This window comes from Mus caroli, chromosome 1 (genome assembly GCF_900094665.2).
Source record: "Mus caroli chromosome 1, CAROLI_EIJ_v1.1, whole genome shotgun sequence".
NCBI classification, from domain to species: Eukaryota; Metazoa; Chordata; class Mammalia; order Rodentia; family Muridae; genus Mus; species Mus caroli.
Window position 1 is genome coordinate 178,218,494 of NC_034570.1, and position 20,262 is coordinate 178,238,755.

Here is a 20,262-nt window from a genome sequence, read left to right on the forward strand (position 1 = left end):
GCTGCTGCTGCTCCCCCTGCTGCTGCTGCTCCCCCTGCTGCTGCTGCTCCCCCTGCTGCTGCTGCTCCCCCTGCTGTTGCTGCTCCCCTTGCTACTGCTGCTCCCCCAACCAACCGCTGTTGCTTCTCCTTCTGCTGCTCCTCTTCCTCCTGCAGCTGCTCCCCCTGCTGCTGCTGCTCCTTCTGCTCTTCCTCCTCCTGCTGCTTCTCCTGTTGCTCCTCCTTCTGCTGCTCCTCTTCCTCCTGCTGCTGCTCCTCCTGCTGCTGGATTGTTCCTCCTGTTGCTGGTTGGAAATATCTAGACAATGAAGATTTAAATTATCACAAGAAAGTTGACACCCCTAATCAGCATGAAGCAGCCTAATGATATTGACACCCCCAGTTACAATAACATCTTACATTTTATGCCATAAACACTATTTCGTTAATAATGACTATATTATTTTTCAACAAATTCTAAGTACATATTCTACAACTGTAAAATCTAGATGGAATTTGCTCTGGTTAACACAGTGAGATATTTTGTGTGCACCAAAATGTCCAAGTAATAGTTTGAAAGCTAAGTGAAATAGATTTAAACCTGTAGGAGAAAAGAGCCCAAGATGATGTGATCTGAAAGGGAGCCCTTGAGAGGCAAAGACCACGATTACACTGTTTCCTCTTAAAGCCACTCAGTGGATCAGCACTGCTGGGAACAGCATTGTGTGGGACTCTCTAGGGCTCTTTCTGTCTTGGACACTCAAAAGGATGAACAATGTCACCATCCACCACGGCTCCCTGTGACCAGACAAGACTTTTATCTCTCACACACTCCTTAGAGGTTGCCATGGGAAGTCTGGAAGTTCAGAGGCAAGCACTTTCTCAGAAATGCGGTTTTGGAAGAGTGGGCACTGTCACACCACACCAGGCTGACAAATACCAGACACTGTAGACAGGATAAGAGAAGGCATGCCTGTCTCACATCGTCTGGATTCTTCTTTTCTCAAATGAGTATTCTCAACAGCTGAACAAGACAACAGCACGGACACAAAATACTTGAGTGGAAACAAGTGTTATGATGTATGTTCTTAACTGGTGTTTTCCCATGACATCTGTATGTAGCAGAAACTGCATACCTGTATTTATTTTGAAATCAAATGAGTACCTTAAGCAGGTGTCTTGTTGTACAAATGCCAGGAACTTAAGGAAAGAAGTCACTATCTCTACTCTGGGAATACGTGGTCACATCTAAGATAAACAGCATATACAGGACCACACCAACTCCTGGCAGGTGGAAACACTGTAGATGGGTAGAGAGACATTTTTCTTATAAACATCAGGAGAATGTCAGGGTGTTTTATAAATTCTCTCTCTCTCTCTCTCTCTCTCTCTGTGTGTGTGTGTGTGTGTGTGTGTGTGTGTGTGTGTGTGTGTACAGGACTATATTTGCATGTGTTTTTTCCTGCTCACATGTGTCCATGTGTATGTCTACACCAGTAGGACTGAGGTCAGAGGTCCTCAGTAGATGACACTTGTCAACCTCCATCACTGTTTTATATTTTAGAAACAGGGTCTCTCTCTAGTCTGGAACTTATCAGTTAAGCTGAGCTAATGAGCCATTCAGCCCAGGTATCTACCTGCGTGTTACTTGTGCTAAGACTTTAAGTGTGTATCATTCCATCCAGATTTCTATATGATTTCTACAGACCAAACATCAAGAGCATAAGAAGCTCTTAGCTACCTGAGCCATCTCTCCAGTCTCCATAATTAAAAAAAAAATCATCCGTGTCTGCCAGTATTTAAATTTAGATTCTTACTCCAGTGCTGGTCTAGCTTAGACAGTCTGTGTTTCCATGAAGATCAGTAGTGAACCTAACAGTTAGGGGTGTACAGCTAATAAGTTCTGAGTCCTGGGATTAACAGACATACATCAGTAGCTAAAGAAGTATGCAGTGGTTGACAGAACGAATGCCAAAGGACCCTGTTCACATGGCTCAGCCACGGAGATTTTAGAATGAAGACTCCTGAGCTCCACATTTTAAGTTTGCAGCTCTGAACTTTTAGTTGTGTAGAATTAAAGGACCACACTTGTAACGAAAGCTGGATATAGTTCCATAGGTTCATTTTTTCCTCCCATTTAAAAATGCCACATATGTTTGAAAATTATTTTCATAACCAGGGACATACAACAGCCATTTTAGCCTAAACGAATTGTATAAATATTTTCTAAAGGGCATCCTAGGAGTCATAGCTAATTCCTTAACAACACTGAGTAGAAATCGTAGCTTTTAGATTGGGTGTTGTGGTCCAACGTTTATAATCCCAGCAATTGGGAGGTGGGGCCAGACTGGGCTGCACAAGGCACTACCATAAATCTAACACACACATAGAGACACACGCATGCACATGTACACACACACAGAAATAGTTATGATCCCCATAGTATTTGAGAGTATTCTCCAAATTTAATTATAGTGATGTGATACAATGACTGATTTTAAATAATTCACTTTATTTGGAGTACGGGGTAAGTTTGTCCCAGGTACTCTGTTAGTGGAGTCATATATAAAATGAATGAAGAAGTCACCCAGAACTATTAAATTCTAACTTTTTATGAGTAACTGTGCTCATTTTAAAATGAACTAATTGTTTTTAGTTTTGTCACTTTCAAAGAAAACTCCAGCCTTCCATAGTAATTTTTTTCAACTGCCTATCCTGCCTATCTACACCCAAAAGAGGTTTCTCCTTGATGTAGGGCCTGTTGATAACAAGTACCCTGTCCAGGCAGTTTTAAAAGCACACTGAAGCCTGACTTCTCTGCTTTCCTCGTCTCTCACTATAAAACCCCTCCATTTGCTTTATCTTGGCCCAGCAAAGCCATCTGCTTTCCATTCCCCATTCTCAAACTGACACTTCAAGTTTCAAGTTCCCACTTCTAATAAGAGTGAAGGTTCCTCCCCTATGGCTACTGACACTCCACGGGTCTTGTGACTTCTCGTGGTTTCTCTTGACACACTTTTCCCTAGGTGTTCCTTCAGATGGCTAGTCTCTTGGGTTTGATATGAACATTATTAATGGGTTTACTTTTGGGGAGCGGGTATTGCTATTTTTCATAGTGATTGAATGCTGGAATTTGGGGAAATCTGAAAACTGGTTTGGATATAACTCAAGTATGTCTTCCAAAGGCTATGTGTCTAAAGCTCGGTCCTACTGTGGATTCCTTAAAAATCATGGGACTTAGGAGTGGTTATTGTCAGGCTTTCTCCTTTTCTGTCTTCTTTCTTGTCTTCCTGTGTAAGCTTGGTTTGGGTTTCTATTGCTCTTTTGATCTCTGCCTGACTTTCTGTCTAGTTGTATGTCCTCTACCTTGCTTCTCCTTGGACCTTGTAAGCTCTGTCTGGTATACATCTATTTGTTTGTGTATGGAAAGGTCCTTAGGTGAGGGAAATTGCAGGCCATCTTGGCTTTCCTGGTATAGTTGCCATGTCATGCAGCAGTAGACCACGGTGAATTGTCAAATTGTTCTTATAGATGTGTTTAGAATTCTGAGGAGGAACACAAGCTCCTCAGATCACTTTGTAAGGACTCCAGAACTTCAATCCCAGAGCCTCTTAAAGCACTAGCAGAAAATTCCATATGAATATTCCACGTGAACACATTCATAAAATTCCTATTCAACAATTATTGACATGACTCCTGTAATGTAAACTATACGAATGCACCATGGCTGGTTGGCATGTACCTTGGGAATGAAAGTTACTTGACTATTTCAAAATCAGATGGCATGGGCTTTTGAAACCTCAAAACCCACTCCCAGTGGCAGACCTCCTTCACAAGGCCACACCTCCTAGTGCTTCCTAAATTGTCCACTATCTGAGATGACAGCATTCAAATATATGAACCCATGGGGACACTTTCATTCAAACTATAATACAAGGGAATGTGGTTGCCTGATAGAACACCTAGCATTCTCCTCTAAGGTTCCTACAGTGAACCCCCCACAGATGTATATAAGCGCTCTCTCTCTCTCTCTCTCTCTCTCTCTCTCTCTCTCACGCACACACACACACACGAGAAACAAGCCCACTGATATCATTCTGTGCACAGTTTCTGGGTGCTGTTAACAGTCCTAGAGGGGAAAGTATCTTTCCAAGTGGGAGAGCCCCTTAACATAGTATGACCTTGTATGATCACAGTGTACAGACTAAACTACTGCATATTAATTGACAAATTGAACATATTGCTTTCACCAAAAGACAAAGATTTCTCCAAGCAACGCCGCCCATATTTTTCACATGAGAAGATAATATTTTGAAGAATGTACTCATTGATTAAACAGTTCCTTTTCTTCTTGCCAGCATTTGTACTTTGCTTGCTCAGACAAAACCCCCAGCTTCTATTTAATTTCCCAATTTTCAGATTTTGAGTTTGCTTTAGTGATTCTATGTTTGGCAGCACCTCCATTACCTCATTGGCTTTTAGTGAGTTCTGGGGGAAGATGTCATCTGCAGAACATTAAGTTTCCTCTCCCACCAGCCAAATGCATATTTATGAAGACATAATTTTTGTTTCATTTTACTTACAATGACAGAAATCCTGGGAAACGCTGTGTTCGCTTATCATCCTAAAAAATCATGCTTCCTGCTATATTTAAGCAAAACCATACCAATTTTTAGCACACCTACATTAGAATCTGTGTATTGACTTATTCAGTGCCCTGAATTTACTATATGAAAATTTTTATCTGGGAATCTGGAGGAGAGTGGACAAAGATAACAAAAGTAGGGCTTTTGTTTTAGTTTTATTTTACAAAATTTCACTACTTTTTTATGCTGTCATTATTATCCCTGCCAAATTCGTGACAGTTGTCACACAGCAGTATAGCCACTTTCGCCACATGGTCTGTACACCTGAAGTGGGCTCTCTTGTCCAAAGTTGGAGAGACCCTGCTTGTGATCACCGAGCAGTATGGTGAAACCATTGCAGTGCTGTTGGGGAATGTGTGAGCTCACAGCTGTAGCATTTGACTTACTCTGCCAGTGTGCTCTCAGCTCCTGACAGGTGCAAACCATGCTGTTACCCTTCCAGGGGCCTAACGCCTTTTCTGTTGCTGCTGAACTTGCAGCTTAGCATTCTGGGGAAATTGAGAGCAGTGGCAATGAGCATGGCTTTGGATGTGAAGGATGCTTTCTGACTAACTTTCCACCAACCCCACTGTCTTCCTGAATCGTAGCTTCTTATGCAAAAGGAATACTAGAGACTGAGGAGAAGGCTCAGTGGTGCACAAGCTTGAGGACCTGAGTTCGAGTTCAGATCTTCAGGACATAACTACAAATTAAACATGGATACAAATAAGCCTTTAACCTAGTAGTGTGTGTGTGTGTGTGTGTGTGTGTGTGTGTATGTGTGCTGTGTTTATGCATATGTGTGTATTTGGGGAAACAGGAGAATTGCTAGTGTTTGATAGCCATCAGCTTATTGCAGGTTAAATTAGAACCTTCTGTCTCAAGTGGTTAATGGGTACATAACACACATACACTCAGGAAGGATGAGAGTATTCTCCAAAATGGTCCAACAACAACCACACTTGTGGTTGCATTGCCCCTATTGTAATGGGCCATGAGAAGGAGGCAAAAGTAAGCTCTATGTATAATATGTATTATTGGGTTTATTTACCAAACTAAGTACTATAGAAAAAACCAGACAATGTTTGAGCTTTGGTAACATGTCTTTAAGGAGAAGTGTTCTTATTTTACACATGCAGCTAGCACAGGTCTTGTTGCATGGGTTGTACATGGTAGGACCTGAAGGAGATCATTACATGCAGTTCTAAGGCAAGAGGTGCAGGTGTCCCTTGTCTCAACCTCCCAGATATTGAAATTATAGACATAGGCCAGCACAATTGAAAACCTTTAAGTTTTTCACACAAATACTCTTATGTACTCTTCAAACAATGCCCAAAACTTACTGTCTATATTTCCTCGAGAAGAAATAACTATGATTATTTTAGTCCTTTTAAACTCCTCATGGGCAAATTTTATGATAATTTGTTAATCTCTAATGGAGCCAGTACACATTCTCTGCAGACTCTCAGGACTTTTGGACACCCCAGGGTCCTCTGTGCTCCTCTTAGTTTAGTTATTATGCAAATTCTGCTACTGTCCAGAATTTCCCTTCCAGAAAGTGTTGCACTGATGGGATAGTTGAAGATTTAGGATTCTAGTTTAGATGCCTTCAAAATTGAATTCTTGAGCAGTTGAGAGATAGTGTGAGACCTTGATTTATGCTATCCAGAGTCCTTATAGTTAGAAACAGAGGTACAACTGCCAAGCTTCCTAGGAGTCTCTCTCGCACTCTCTCTCTCTCTCTTATTTGGGTTCAAAGCCTGAAGCTTATGTAAAATATCTGAATAAATGTTTCCCAATAGAACTCCCTCCATGATATGCTAAATGCTGCTAATAAATTCCTTCTGAATTTTCCATCTCTTCTTCTTTTAAACTAGATTTCAGTGTTTCCCTTTCCTTCCCACCGTATGATCAATAAGTGTTAGTTTACAATGCTTCATTCAAACTTCTCTTCTAGTTTAAACCAAACAGAAAGTGAGTTTGTCTTCCCACCTGAAGACATCAAAATGTAGACAAGTTGTATTAATTGCATACAAGACCCCAAGCATCAGAGAGTAAAGAAAATGCCCCTTAATTCTACAGTTTACCCAGATGGCTTCCTTTACCAAGCTATGGGAAAGCAGCTAAGGGTAGGGAAACCGACATTGTTAGTGTTTCAGAAAGAAGCCATGTACTCAGAGAAGTCATAGTAGAGGTCCACAGAGAATGCTCCATGTGTTTTCACATGCTTGCTGATCATCTTATGTGTAAAGAGCTAGGAGATGCCATCCCATTGAGGAGGGTTATGAGTAAGAACACTAAGCAGCCATGGCAAGCTGAGAAATTTTCAGGCAGGCACAAAATAGAACAACCCAATGTATTCCATGATGATTGAAACCCACCAGTTTCAACTGTTTCACAAGCTAAGAACATGTACTAATGTCAGGTAAATATATTACAACAATATATTACAAACATCAGAACTCTATTCTGGATGCTTTTAAAGGTATATGGGGATGTAGTAGGTTAAAAAAAAATGAAACTTTACATAAAAAACACTACCACATGTGAAATGAAAAACTGAGTAGAATTGATGGTAGATTGACCATTCAATAAAATATTAAGACACAACACAACAGCAATATAAATGTGACATAAAGATAAGGATGACTGAGAAGAGTGAAGGTGGTGTCAGTGAGCCATCACACAACGTCACAAGACTTCATGTGAAACTGAATTCCCTGGAGGAGAGGAAGGGTCTGGGACAGACAAAAATATATGAAGAAATAATAGAAATTTCTAAAATTGTATATAAAACCATAAAGTCACAGAGCCAAGAAGTTCAATAAAACACAGGGGAGAAATAGAAAGAAAACAACCAACAGGTATATAATCATCAAATGCCTCAGAACTCTTGTTTCCTGTAGAGATCAAAGCAAAATATTAAAGCATCAGAGGAAAAATACACATTCCATACATAACAACCATCCGATGATGGCAGTGTCCTGACAGGTTACACAAGTGAGAAGGAAACAGAGCAACAGGAAAACACATAAAGAGATGGCACAGATTAATCCCCTGTCCATCACAGTGTCTATCTGAGGGGAGGATGGACTTCAGTTGTACAGTGTATGAGTTACAGTTCACTGCAGGAAGAACTGCGCCATACAGGATGTCTGGTGAAAGTACTTCAGAGGAAGTGAAATACTGCAGGTTCCATGGATCTATACAGAGAAAGAAGGTGTTCCAAAACGACAGTTCCAAATGTGCCTTTCCTGATCATTTAACTCTCTCTAAGGGGAAATGGGGAGTTTCAACAAAATCAACATCACCTTAAAGGTTTGCAGTGTGAAAAATACATTGCACTTGTAAAGGGGCAGAAGGGAAGGACTACGAGGGTCTAAAACCACAGAGGAGCTAAGATTTCCTCCTAGGTAGACTGCGTAAATAGATACAAGAGAATGGTCCAAATCATAAAATGAAACGTGTTTACAAGGCATTTTGGACATAAAATGGAGTCAATAAATTGCCATGATACAAATTAGGAAGGAACAGAAAAGGAAGTCCAGGTATATTAGCGAATGGGAAGATGGTGGTGGTGAGATTGAGGCCATAGCAACAACCTTGTCAAAGTTTGACATCCTCATACTCCTTTTACAAGTGAGCGGTTGGAAGGGCATGTGAAAATGAGACCTCACAAACTGAGCATGCGCCCGACCTCACAAACTGAGCATGCGCCCGACCTCACAAACTGAGCATGTGTGCCATATTGGAAACACATTTCAAAAGGAAGAAATGCATAGGCTGAACAGAACCAATGGAAAACCAGAGCTTGCCAACAAGAATTGTAGCAACGCTGTAGCCACTCTGTTAAGACCAGGAAACAGATTTTACGGCAACCATTTTATGGAGGATATTAAAAACAATTATAAATTGCAAAGGGAGTAATTTTCACTATAATGATAAGCTCAACTAATTCTTAACATGTGTGTGCCAAACAAAATAACTATTTATAGAAAGCAAACTTCAATAGAAGTGAATGGAAAAATAGAAAAATCCCCAACTTCGTGCAAAGAAATATCAATACCCATGTCTTTCAATAACCAGGAAAAACAAATGGACAGAAAATCGGTAAGGATATAGATTACAGCAACACTATCAGCTGAGTTGACCCAATTGACACGGACCGAGCACTCAGTCCAACAGCAGCCGAGCTTTGCTTGTGATGTTGAAGTCTACCAAAAACATCTACCAAAATAGACTCAATCTGGGCCATAAACCACACCACAGAAAACTGGACATGATTTGAATCATATAAAGCATGATAACTAATCAGTTAAAATATCAACCAGAAAGATATTCAGAAACATCACTAAATATTTAGAAACTGACCCACTTCTAGATAACCCAGAAACAACAAAAAAGTCAAAATGCCAATCAGAAGCCAGGAATGAGGGTACCAGTCCTGCAGTCTCACCCCTTTGAGTGGCTCTGTAAGCAATATGGACCATCTAACAAGACCCTGCTTCAACAAAATATAAAGGGAACCTACATGAAGACCAAGCTGCACATAGCATTGGGGGGGGGGGCTCCCCATCTCTGAGGACAAGGAGAGAGGAAGTTGGAGAGAGGCTGTGAGGGTGGGACTGGGAGGGGGCTGCAATCAGGATGCAAAGTGAACAGATTAATTAATTAAAACGTTCAAAAAGATGAACCATACTGAGAGATGGCTCACTACTAGTTAAGAATGCTCACTACTCTTTCAGGGTACCCAGGTTCAGTTACCAGGACCTGCACTAGATAACTCACAGCTTCCTAGGACTCCAGAAGCAGGTAAATTCAGTGGGTCCTGCCTCTGTGTGAATCTTCACTCAGATGGACATATCAATAGACATGTATGCAAATGTATACATAATTAAAAACAAAATAAATCTTAGGAAAAGACATTCAAATGTATGAATCTATAGTTTACCTCAGAGCTGGATCTAACTGCCTGGATGAACCTCAATGACCTCCTACAATTGTCTATACCATTGTGTGACCTAGGTGGCACTCAGATACCTGGTGACTGGCAAACAGCCTGCCAACCTTTATTTCTTACAACTTAGTTATTTGCACAACAGTTGTCTTTTTTTTTATCCTGAAATAAATGATTCTAATAAGACCTCGTTTCTCAGACAAGGAAAGATGAGGCAAAAATTATTCTTTGAAATCTGTATTCTGAAAGCCCTTTCTCAGACATCAGAACCCATGTATGTAACTAAAATAATATTAGCTGTCTATAATGTACTTACTGTGAAATGATACCACACGTAAGTGAGAAAACACTGAAGTATTCCTCAAAGAGGATACACATCAGGATCAGACTCCAGTGTTGTGCTGTTATCTGCAAAGGGCTTTGATAACAGTCACACTTAATGGGACTGTCTCATCATTGGGAGACTTGTTTCTTAATTTAAACATCTACATGCTCAAAACAGATTTGGACCAACTAGATAGTAAGTGGAAGGGGTGAAGCAGAGAGCTGGGGTTGTGAAGATTAAATTAGCTGCTGTCTCTTTTCTATTTTCAGGACTTACATGTCTATATTCTGATTTCTTTATATAGTGCTTAAATGCTTAATTCCCCGTTTCCCCTTTAGTCATATACAACTGACTTCCATGGGTCTATTTTCATTCACTTCTAAATTTTCTCCCCGCTGAATCTTCCCATGTTTTCTGCCATGAGGGGCACAACCTGACCACCTTCTTGTCTGTTTAACATTTTTTTCCTCCTTCCTTCCCTGTCTTGTATCTAATGAGCAAATTATCTAAAAATAGATATGTTCATCATTCTACAAAATGTTGTATCTCCTGTAGATTGGAGGCCAATGTGATTGTAAGAGACGTGTGTCTGGCAGACAGTGCCTTCAGTGCCAGGATGGATTCTATGACCTGCAGGCGCTAGATCCTGACGGCTGCCGTCCCTGTAACTGTAATCCCTCTGGGACTGTGGATGGAGACATTACCTGTCACCAAAATTCAGGCCAGTGCTCTTGCAAAGCGAACGTTATTGGTATGTATGATGCACAGGTTTATAGTCACATCTCTATTCCCATCTGTGGGGGTAAAGCCTCTATTTGATTTCTTAACTGAAGGGTAAAACCGATTTCCTTGCTCAAGGCTGGGCAACACAGTTCAGATGAAATTAACTGTCTAAAAAAATGACTAAATTACTAATTCTATCAAGCTATAGTTTGAAGCTTAGTTTAATCAACCCTTTAGAAGTTCCCTTAGCCAGTAGATGCTTTAGGTTCAGAAACATAACTAATAAGTCATAGAAAAATATAATTTGCCTGCTACATAGATGTTTCTTTTAGAAAATTAGCACTTTTTCAAAATGTTTTACACTTAATAAGTTCTAAGCAAATCATTTTCCTGCTAGTTTTAATAGACCAAAATAAATGGAATTTTTTTCCAAGACATTCTGTGCTAAAGGGTACTTTGTGATAAATCTTTCCATTTTTTTCTATTATATTTCTTTGAACTGTTCCTATGAAATGCAAAGCAAGTCAACATAATTCCACACATCATGTTTATTGCTAGAGTTACTTATAAAGGGTCACATAATTTTAATTTTGTAATTCTGTACCAAGCTGATTATAATAAACAGCGGGCTTCAATGTTATTTATCATTTTTTTATACAAGACATGCTTTTTTGTTTGTTACTCCCACAGGTATTTTTCAGAAATTAGATTTGATTATAGCAATTTATTACATCCAGCACTTTTGAGGGGAACCACCGCCACAGAAGGACAAAATTTATCAAGTGCCCAAAATGCACCACGTACATAATGCACTTTGAAATTTTGATGTATGAGAATATTATGAGGGGAAAGTTTGCTGATGAAGTGCACCCTGTGTTCTAACTGAGCATGCCCTGCCTCCTGCGTGAAGTGCACCCTGTGTTCTAACTGTGCATACTGGCTCCTGATGAAGTACATCCGATGTTCTGGCTCCTGCGTGAAATTTAAACAAACAAATAAACAAATAAACAAACCTTTCTATTGTCACCCAAGACACCAAATCCTGTGTCGTTTTACTGAGACCTGAACTTCAAAATAATAAAAATACCTACCAGTGATATTTACACTGCACAGGAACACACACACACACACACACACACACACACACACACGCATACATATACATATATTTGTATGTATTTGCATGTAATTCTGAATGATGTATTTTTGTGTGATATAATCCAATCTGTTTTGTTCACACATATATATACAAAACTCCACATCTCTGGTAGACAAACATTTTAATTAATTTAAAGATGATGGACAGGCCTAATGACATTGCCCAGAGCCCCTCTGGTTTAAGGAAAGATTACATAAAAGTGGACAATATTACTCCTGCCTTTATTTTTGGCAAGCACACAAACACTAACTTATAAAAACAAAGTCTAGCTGACTTGTGGAGGGCAGCTTGACTCTGTACGTGTGAGAAGTGACATGTCAATTCCTTCAGTGTGGCTTTCTTTGTTCTTAGGTGTGAGACATGTTTTAAATTCAAGATATGGAAATACAAGTTAGCCCATGTCTTTGTACACAATGGAGTGGCGGCTTCTCTATTTCTGTGACATGCATCCTGTGGTAGTTTGATCCTCCAGCTTGAAAAGGAAATTTTAATTACTTATAATTCATGGAAATCGTCTCCATTTACTATTGCCCTTTACTCGTGCTACAAACAGTGTTCTGCAGGAAAATATAAATATGTAATTTGTGAAGATTAAATCCTCCGTTTAACAATACCGTAAATGATGATTTCCAGAGCAAATCTCCGCGAGTGAAATACTTTTAATAAAATCGCGCACTTGACGTGAATATATATTTTCCTAATAGGATTAGCAACCGTCCTCGCTGAAGATTACCTCCCTAATAGGAAGAAACAAACTCCCTGAAAATACAAGGGTGTGTTGTGTGCGCTTCAGAAGGCAAACTGTTTGAGTTAACAAAACTGTTAAATCTTACTAATGATTCTATCACCGGTAAAATACATTACCACCAATAATTTTATTAAAGTAGGTCATTCATCTGGAATAAAAAGGGAAGCCTGTGAGTTAAATGCCAAGTGTGCTCACGCGCCCACACTTGTTAGCTCCAAGTGTGATGCCCTGTAGGCCTCTGCGAGTATCGTTAGGAATAGATTACCTGTCAGGAATATGTATGGCATATTCAAATAAGCGCTGTGCATATTTTTAAAACTGATCTGATATGAATCCATGTAGACCGATTTTAATAGTTCAAAATGAGTCATAATTCTTGTTAACAATACAGTTATTTTTAAAATTTGCAGCAATCGCGGTCCTTTTTTATTTTCCTTATTGAAATTAAATGATATGCCTTAGGTGAGCCATTCATCATTGTTAAAGAACTTGCCTTCTGCAGGAGTTTGAATGAATTTTTGTCCATATACATACATATTATGCATTTTCTTCCAGCTTAGGGCTACTTTTCTCCATATCCAGTGCCCGTGTGTATATTTGAGTCTTGTTTTAGGACTAATTTTTTATTACAATTATACAATTATAGTTTGAAATAAATGTCTCAATTGATTCAATGCAATGAGAGCAGGAATTTACATTCAGGAACATATGAAGTATGTGTAGAGTAAAGGAAGGGCTTGGGCGCCTACACACCACATGATTGCATTCTCTTAAATCCCTTTCCAAGGCTGCGTCCTTTTTTGAGACTAACGTGAGTTGTCAGAGGTTTAAGTTTCGGTGACAAAACATCCTTCTCTATTTGTAAGATGCATGTACGTGCTCCTCTGAAGATGCATGTACTTGCTCCTCTGAAGATGCATGTATATGCTCCTCTGAAGAGGAGTAACATAAGGCTCTGCGTTCACTCTGCACTTGAACAGGTGTGTTTGGATCACATGGTTTGACAAGCACTGAGATTGCTTTATGAGCCAAGGCAAGCATAATTTATATTAATTGAAAATGATAAAATATAGGACCCTGCAAAGGATTAAAATAAAAATTACTCTGGATAAGTTATATTTATGTGAATTATTTAATTTTTAACAGCTGAATGTAAATGTGCCTATTGCTATCACAAAGGCAGTTATCAGACCAATGTTTTAGTTTTTAAAGGTATAGTAAACAAATACAAATTTGATATATTTACAGGATACAACCTGGCACTTTGGCATGAGGATGATTCGTGACTGCTTGAGGCTAATTGGCACATCCGATGTCCACATGCTTTAACATATTTGCAGTAAAGAATATTAACATTTATTCTTTTGCCAGTTTTTGTGTGTATGATTTAAAACAGTTTTTTCCATGGAGACTCTAGCTACAATGATAGAGAATTGGATCCTGCTTACTCCATCTAGCTGGTATTTTGTACTCTGCTTATCCTCCTACAAAAAAATCTTATTAGCTCTCTTCAGGCAATTTTGACTTTTAGAAAAGTTACTTGAGTGGTCATGTGCATTTTTTTAAATTCTTCCATAACAGTTTTGATGTTTGTGAAAGTGGGTAAAAGTTCCCCCATGCATGCATAGAAGTGATATGTGTATTCCACATTCTATGTTGCATTGGTTAGTAATTAAATTCCACAAAGCACCCTGCTTACCACTCACTTGGTAGAGCTAAATTAGCATTGCCATTACATTTTGCATATATGGCCATCCTGGAGGGGTCCTCTTGGAAGTTCGGATCTGTGTTCAATGTTTAATCTTCAAACAATCCTTCAGTGATGTTGTACTTCCTTACTTCCTTCCTTTACCCCTTCCATTGTGTTTTGTTTCCAGGGCTTAGATGCAATCGCTGCAATTTCGGATTTAAATTCCTCCAGAGTTTTAATGGTGATGGATGTGAGCCTTGCCAATGTAACCTCCACGGCTCAATGAACCAACTCTGCGATCCGCTTTCTGGGCAGTGTGCATGCAAGAAGGAAGCCAAAGGACTTAAGTGTGACTCCTGCAGAGAAAACTTTTATGGGTTGCCCTGGAGTGCTTGTGAGGTCTGTGACTGCAGCAAGGCTGGGTCCCAGGCTGGGACCGTCTGTGACGCTGAGACAGGGCAGTGCGTTTGTAAGCCCAATGTTGGAGGGAGACAATGTAGTCAGTGTAAGGCAGGCTACTTCAACCTACATCAGAATGATTCCCACCTCTGTTTGCCTTGTAACTGCGAGAAGACAGGGACGGTAAATGGCTCTCTAAGGTGTGACAAGTCAACAGGGCAGTGTCCTTGCAAACTAGGGGTAACTGGTCTGCGTTGCCACCAGTGCAAGCCTCACAGGTTCAATTTGACGATGGGCAATCCTCAAGGTTGTCAGGCGTGCGACTGTGACTCGTTGGGGACATTACCTGGAAGCACTTGTGACCCCATCAGTGGCCAGTGTCTATGTCTACCTCATCGACAAGGAAGAAGGTGTGAGCAGTGTCAGCCAGGTAAGAGGGGCTCCTTATCCGTTCGGGGACCGCAGATGATCCCCATTTCTGGTTTCAGCTTTTGAAGACTGTATGTTCAACACCATTGCTTAGTTTATACCATCCAAACCGAGCTATTTGACCTGCTTGAGACTGTCTGGTCCATGTGTTTCCTGTTTGTGGGGAAAGGGACCACTTTAGAGGAATCTAACATGCTTCCTGATAGAGGCATGCTATAATTCCTTCTCTTGAAATGGGTACAATTTTAATCAGTTAAAAGATATTTAACTGAGAAAAGGGATGAATGTTTTGTTTTCTAAAAAAAAAAAAAAGAAGAAGAAAAGGATTTGACTTAGTCATCTGTACAATATCAAGTATCTAGACGATGGATCAAATATCTAAATGAGGTGACTGGTAAAAATATTATTACATAAAGGGATGTGCACTCTGGTATCATAAGGATCCATCTAGGATTATTTGTAAATACTACCACATAAGTAAGTTGATGGTAGTCTGATCTCACTGTATAGAAGTCTGTTTTGTCGACTGTTTCCTAGTGGGAGTAAAGACCTTGCTTTTAAAAATAATATTAATTAAAGTAATACTTTATAATAATTTGATCATATTTTAAGTATATAAAATAAGCTATATTGATTTAGGAAAATTGCAGGAGTTGGTTTTTCTCTGGGGTCTATGTCACTGTAGCCATGGGTCCGTGGTTAGGTTTACAGATGCAGATAGAAGTTGTTTCCTACTGAGCTGACCTTAAGTCCAGGGAGATAACTGTTGGTTATTCCCAATATATAAGTTCCCTGATTTCTCTACTGGGGATATCTTGCCAGCAGAGAGAGAGATTATGAATTCAAAAGGGGCTTGGAGACAACATGAAATGGAAGAAGACGGGGAAGGGAGTATGTATGATGCAAATATAGGGTCCTTCTTCTATGGGAGAAAACCAAGATGGATAAAGCCACTTAATTTATAATCCATGAACTTGAAAGACACAAAAAAAGAAAAAATATATATATAAAATGATAAGAACAAAGCTAAGATCAGTGGTTGCCAGGAGCTGAACCTTGTGGAAGAGAACTGACTGGAAAGAGACACCAGGAGAGGTCCAGGTGAGTTATCATCATTAAAATTTGATTGTGAGTAGTTACATAACCACCAGTTTTCAAAATCCATTGATCCATAGAGGTAAACCTAGGAAATGCCACTTTAGGAAAGTACGTTGCAGTAGTAAAAGGAGATTTCCCCCATCGCCCCCAGGCTACAACATTCACATTCTCCTTCCCCCCCGCCCCCCATCCAAAGAGGCTTCCCTGCTCCCTCTTCCCCCTCTGTGCATGTTTGGCCACCATGTATTCCTGATGACGCCTATGATTCTATACTCAGTTATGCAGATGGACTTACAAGCCACCTGCCTTTCACAGTTCCAAGCGGTGGGAGGCTGTTCTTTTTTGGTTCCTTCTGACAGGATGTGCACCCCTGAGCTAATTCTGCATGGCCAGAGATGTCAGGACCCCTCAAGTGATCAGCATATCCAGGGATCGGTTTTACCTTGGTGTAAGGAGTCAGTGTCCCCAGGAAGTAAGAGCATTGTGGAGAGCCAGGTCAACAAGCTGAACACAGCTGCTACTTCTGTGCCTTTTCCCCTTGAGCAACCTTTCAAATTTGCTGTCTGTTGAGGTTTTCTCTCCTGAACTAATTTTGTGTTCTTTCTTTAAAAAACCTTTACCTTTAAAAAGGTGTCTGATTTTCTGGGTAGAGTCTCCTGCATGGTAAATAACCAAGATTCTGTGTCCTTGTTTTTCAATGTTAAAGGGATTCCCACAGGTCCAATGATGTATATTTTGGCTAATTATCTTCTGGTAAATTGAATGTTTCATTCTGTCTAAATTGTGCATACACTGTGTGTGTCACCTATTTTAAAGAGCTTTTCTAGTTTTGGATAAAACTTGAAACAAAACCTCTTCCTTTTGATAAAGATCTGATGCAGCATCCAGACATCTGGGCAGTCTTAATAACCCTGACTGTGGTCTTCTGAATGTTTCCGTGTGTTGTGTCAATGCAGGCACAGAGAAAAATAAGCAATAGCCAAACAGATGAAAGAACAGGCTTTTCTTTTTCTGTGCATCATGGACTTCTGCCTCATCTGGACAGAACGTCTCTGGTCTTACACATCTTCCCATCTTGATCCTAACCAGGGTGACCCATTGTTTCCATCCTTTGACTGTTTGCCTTCAAGATGTCTCTGCCGTGGAGTGCGCCCAAAGCGCCTTTGCCACCACATATAACAAAAGGAACCTCACCTTGGCAGATGCCTTCCAACTCAAACACCATTTTCAGGCAGCTTAGCCACTCTGGTTCTGGGTTTACTGTTGGTGTATGCGGGGTAAGGGGCTGGATGACGAGCTCCAAAGACATTCCTGTCTCGCGTCCCTAGTACTGGAATTACAGGTGCACGCTCCCACACATGGCTTTTTAACTTGTGTTTTTCTGGACTGAATTCAGGTCTTCATATTTGCGTGGCATCTCCCCAGCTTCCAATTTATGTCTCTCTTAATGCTTTGGTTTATTCTTCTTGGTATTTCCATGGCCAGCCATTACAGGATAGTTTAGCAATTACCGAGACTGATGGCTACCAAGTATGAATTTATTTCTTTTTTAGAATTAGATTGTAACAGAGCTGTGTATTCAGCATGTGTAGGATTGACTGATTTCTTCCAACAAAAGCTCTCATTTAAAAGAATGCCTCACTCCCCATCGTCTCATACATTTAGTGAACCAGAAATATTTTCTAAATATTCAACATCAGTGTTTTAAAAGGTGAGTTCATTCAAGCCTCTATAAATATGTAATCATAAGGCAAATTTGAAAATGTACTAACATTTATTTCACATGCTGGTTATTATTTGAGTCTGGAAAGAAGCTCAAGTTCAAGAAAGCATGTTAATGTTACACTTTCATTCCAAATACCTTCTTTTATGACTTCTTTTATGAAAGTTGTATGGATCTATGTAAGGGGGGAAGCATCCCTTTGTGTATATACACCACATTTTTTTTTTTACCTAGCCATCAGCTGATGGTAAAGAGAATGGGATACTGTCACTTGAGACAACCTTTATAGAGCTGGAGGTGAGGTGTTAAGAGAAATAAGCCAGGCTCAGAATGGCAGGTACTCTGTGAGTTCACCCTTATGCAGGATGGTGATAAGTTGGGATCATATAAGCATAGGGTGGGGGATAGGTAACAGACACTGGGAGGTGTAGGAAGATGGAGAAGACTGGTAACTGGATTCTATCGGATGAAACACAGGGTCCCCAGTGGGGGAGCTAGAGAAAGTACTCAAGGAGCTGAAGGAGTCTGCAACCCTACAGGTGGAACAACAATATGAACTAACCAGTACCCCCACCCCCCACCCCAGAGCTCTTATCTCTAGCTGCATATGAAGCAGAAGATGGCCTAGTCAGCCATCACTGGGAAGAGAGGCCCCTAGGTCTTGCAAACTTTATATGCCCCAGTACAGGGGAACAAAAGGGCCAAGAAGTGGGAGTGGGTGCGTAAGGGAGCAGGGCGGGGGAGGGTATAGGGGACTTTCAGGATAGCATTTGAAATGTAAATGAAGAAAATATCTAATAAAAACAAGGAGTTTGGCATGCTGTGGAGGAGTGTAGTGATTATGTAATGACCTAAATACTTCTAAAGGACTAGGCAGAAAGGCATCTTTGTTTTTAATTTGTAATCAATATTTTAATTAATTCTTTGAGGATTCCATGCAATATTTTGTTCATATTCTCCCTATTTTCTCTCCCCTGACTCCATTTTGTTTCCACTCACAAGTCTCTACTCCTGTAACATCCTGACTTTCTCTTTTTTTAAATTTAATAACCCGTTGACTCTAATTTGTGTTGTCTATACTCTTCTGGTTGTGGGGTCATCCAGTTTCATGTGACTGACCTACAGGAGCCACAGCCTTAGAAAGAACTGATATGCCTTTCTTGGGAAGCTACCAGCTGTCTATAGATTCTCAGTTACCAGCTGTCCATGGATCCTCAGTTACCAGCTGTAATAGATCCTCAGTTACCAGCTGTCATAGATCCTCAGTTACCAGCTGTCATAGATCCTCGTTACCAGCTGTGATAGATCCTCAGTTACCAGCTGTGATAGATCCTCAGTTACCAGCTGTCATAGATCCTCAGTTACCAGCTGTCATAGATCCTCAGTTACTAGCTGTCATAGATCCTCAGTTACCAGCTGTCCATGGATCCTCAGTTACCAGCTGTCATAGATCCTCAGTTACCAGCTGTCCATAGATCCTCAGTTACCAGCTGTCCATGGAGCCTCAGTTACCAGCTGTCATAGATCCTCAGTTACCAGCTGTCATAGATCCTCAGTTACCAGCTGTCATAGATCCTCAGATACCAGCTGTCATAGATCCTCAGTTACCAGCTGTCATAGACCCTCAGTTACCAGCTGTCCATGGATCCTCAGTTACCAGCTGTCATAGATCCTCAGTTACCAGCTGTCCATAGATCCTCAGTTACCAGCTGTCATAGATACTCAGTTACCAGCTGTCATAGATCCTCAGTTACCAGCTGTCTATAGATCCTCAGTTACCAGCTGTCATAGATCCTCAGTTACCAGCTGTCCATAGATCCTCAGTTACCAGCTGTCATAGATCCTCAGTCAAGGTAAGGGTTCTTGAACTGCTTCCAATGCCATGCTAGGTGACAACTGACTTGATCGTGTGCAGGTCCTATATAGGCAACCACAACTGCTGTGAACTCATGAATATAGTAGTCCTGTCATGTCCGGAAAACACACACACACATACATTTAGTTGATCCCATCTATATGTTGTTATGAATCAGTTTTTAAAAAGTTGAATTAAATTTAAATCAGAACCTGATGCAAAAACAGATTAGGTGTAGGCAGCATTAAAATGAGAGTGATTGTGTTGTTAAGAATGTCAGAAGATGGAAAGATCTCCCATGGTCATGGATTTGCAGGATCAATATAGTAAAAATGGCTATCTTGCCATAAGCAGTCTACAGATTCAATGCAATCCCCATCAAAATTCCAGCTCAATTCTTCAACGAATTAGAAAGAACGATCTGCAAATTCATCCAGAATAACAAAAAACCTAAGATAGCAAAAACTCTTCTCAAGGATAAAAGAACCTCTGGTGGAATCACCATGCCTGACCTAAAGCTGTACTACAGAGCAATTGTGATAAAAACTGCATG

At 40.2% G+C, this 20,262-nt stretch overlaps 1 protein-coding gene across 1 annotated transcript in view; it reads left to right on the top strand.

Annotated features, from left to right (window-relative positions):
* Positions 1-20,262, top strand: part of Ush2a (usherin) — a 673,376-nt gene that overhangs the window by 111,923 nt on the left and 541,191 nt on the right. Inside the window, exons 11-12 of the mRNA XM_021165303.2 lie at positions 10,441-10,636; positions 14,393-15,034. Of these exons, the coding sequence (XP_021020962.1) occupies positions 10,441-10,636; positions 14,393-15,034 (838 nt within the window). The remainder of the gene's footprint in view (positions 1-10,440; positions 10,637-14,392; positions 15,035-20,262) is intronic.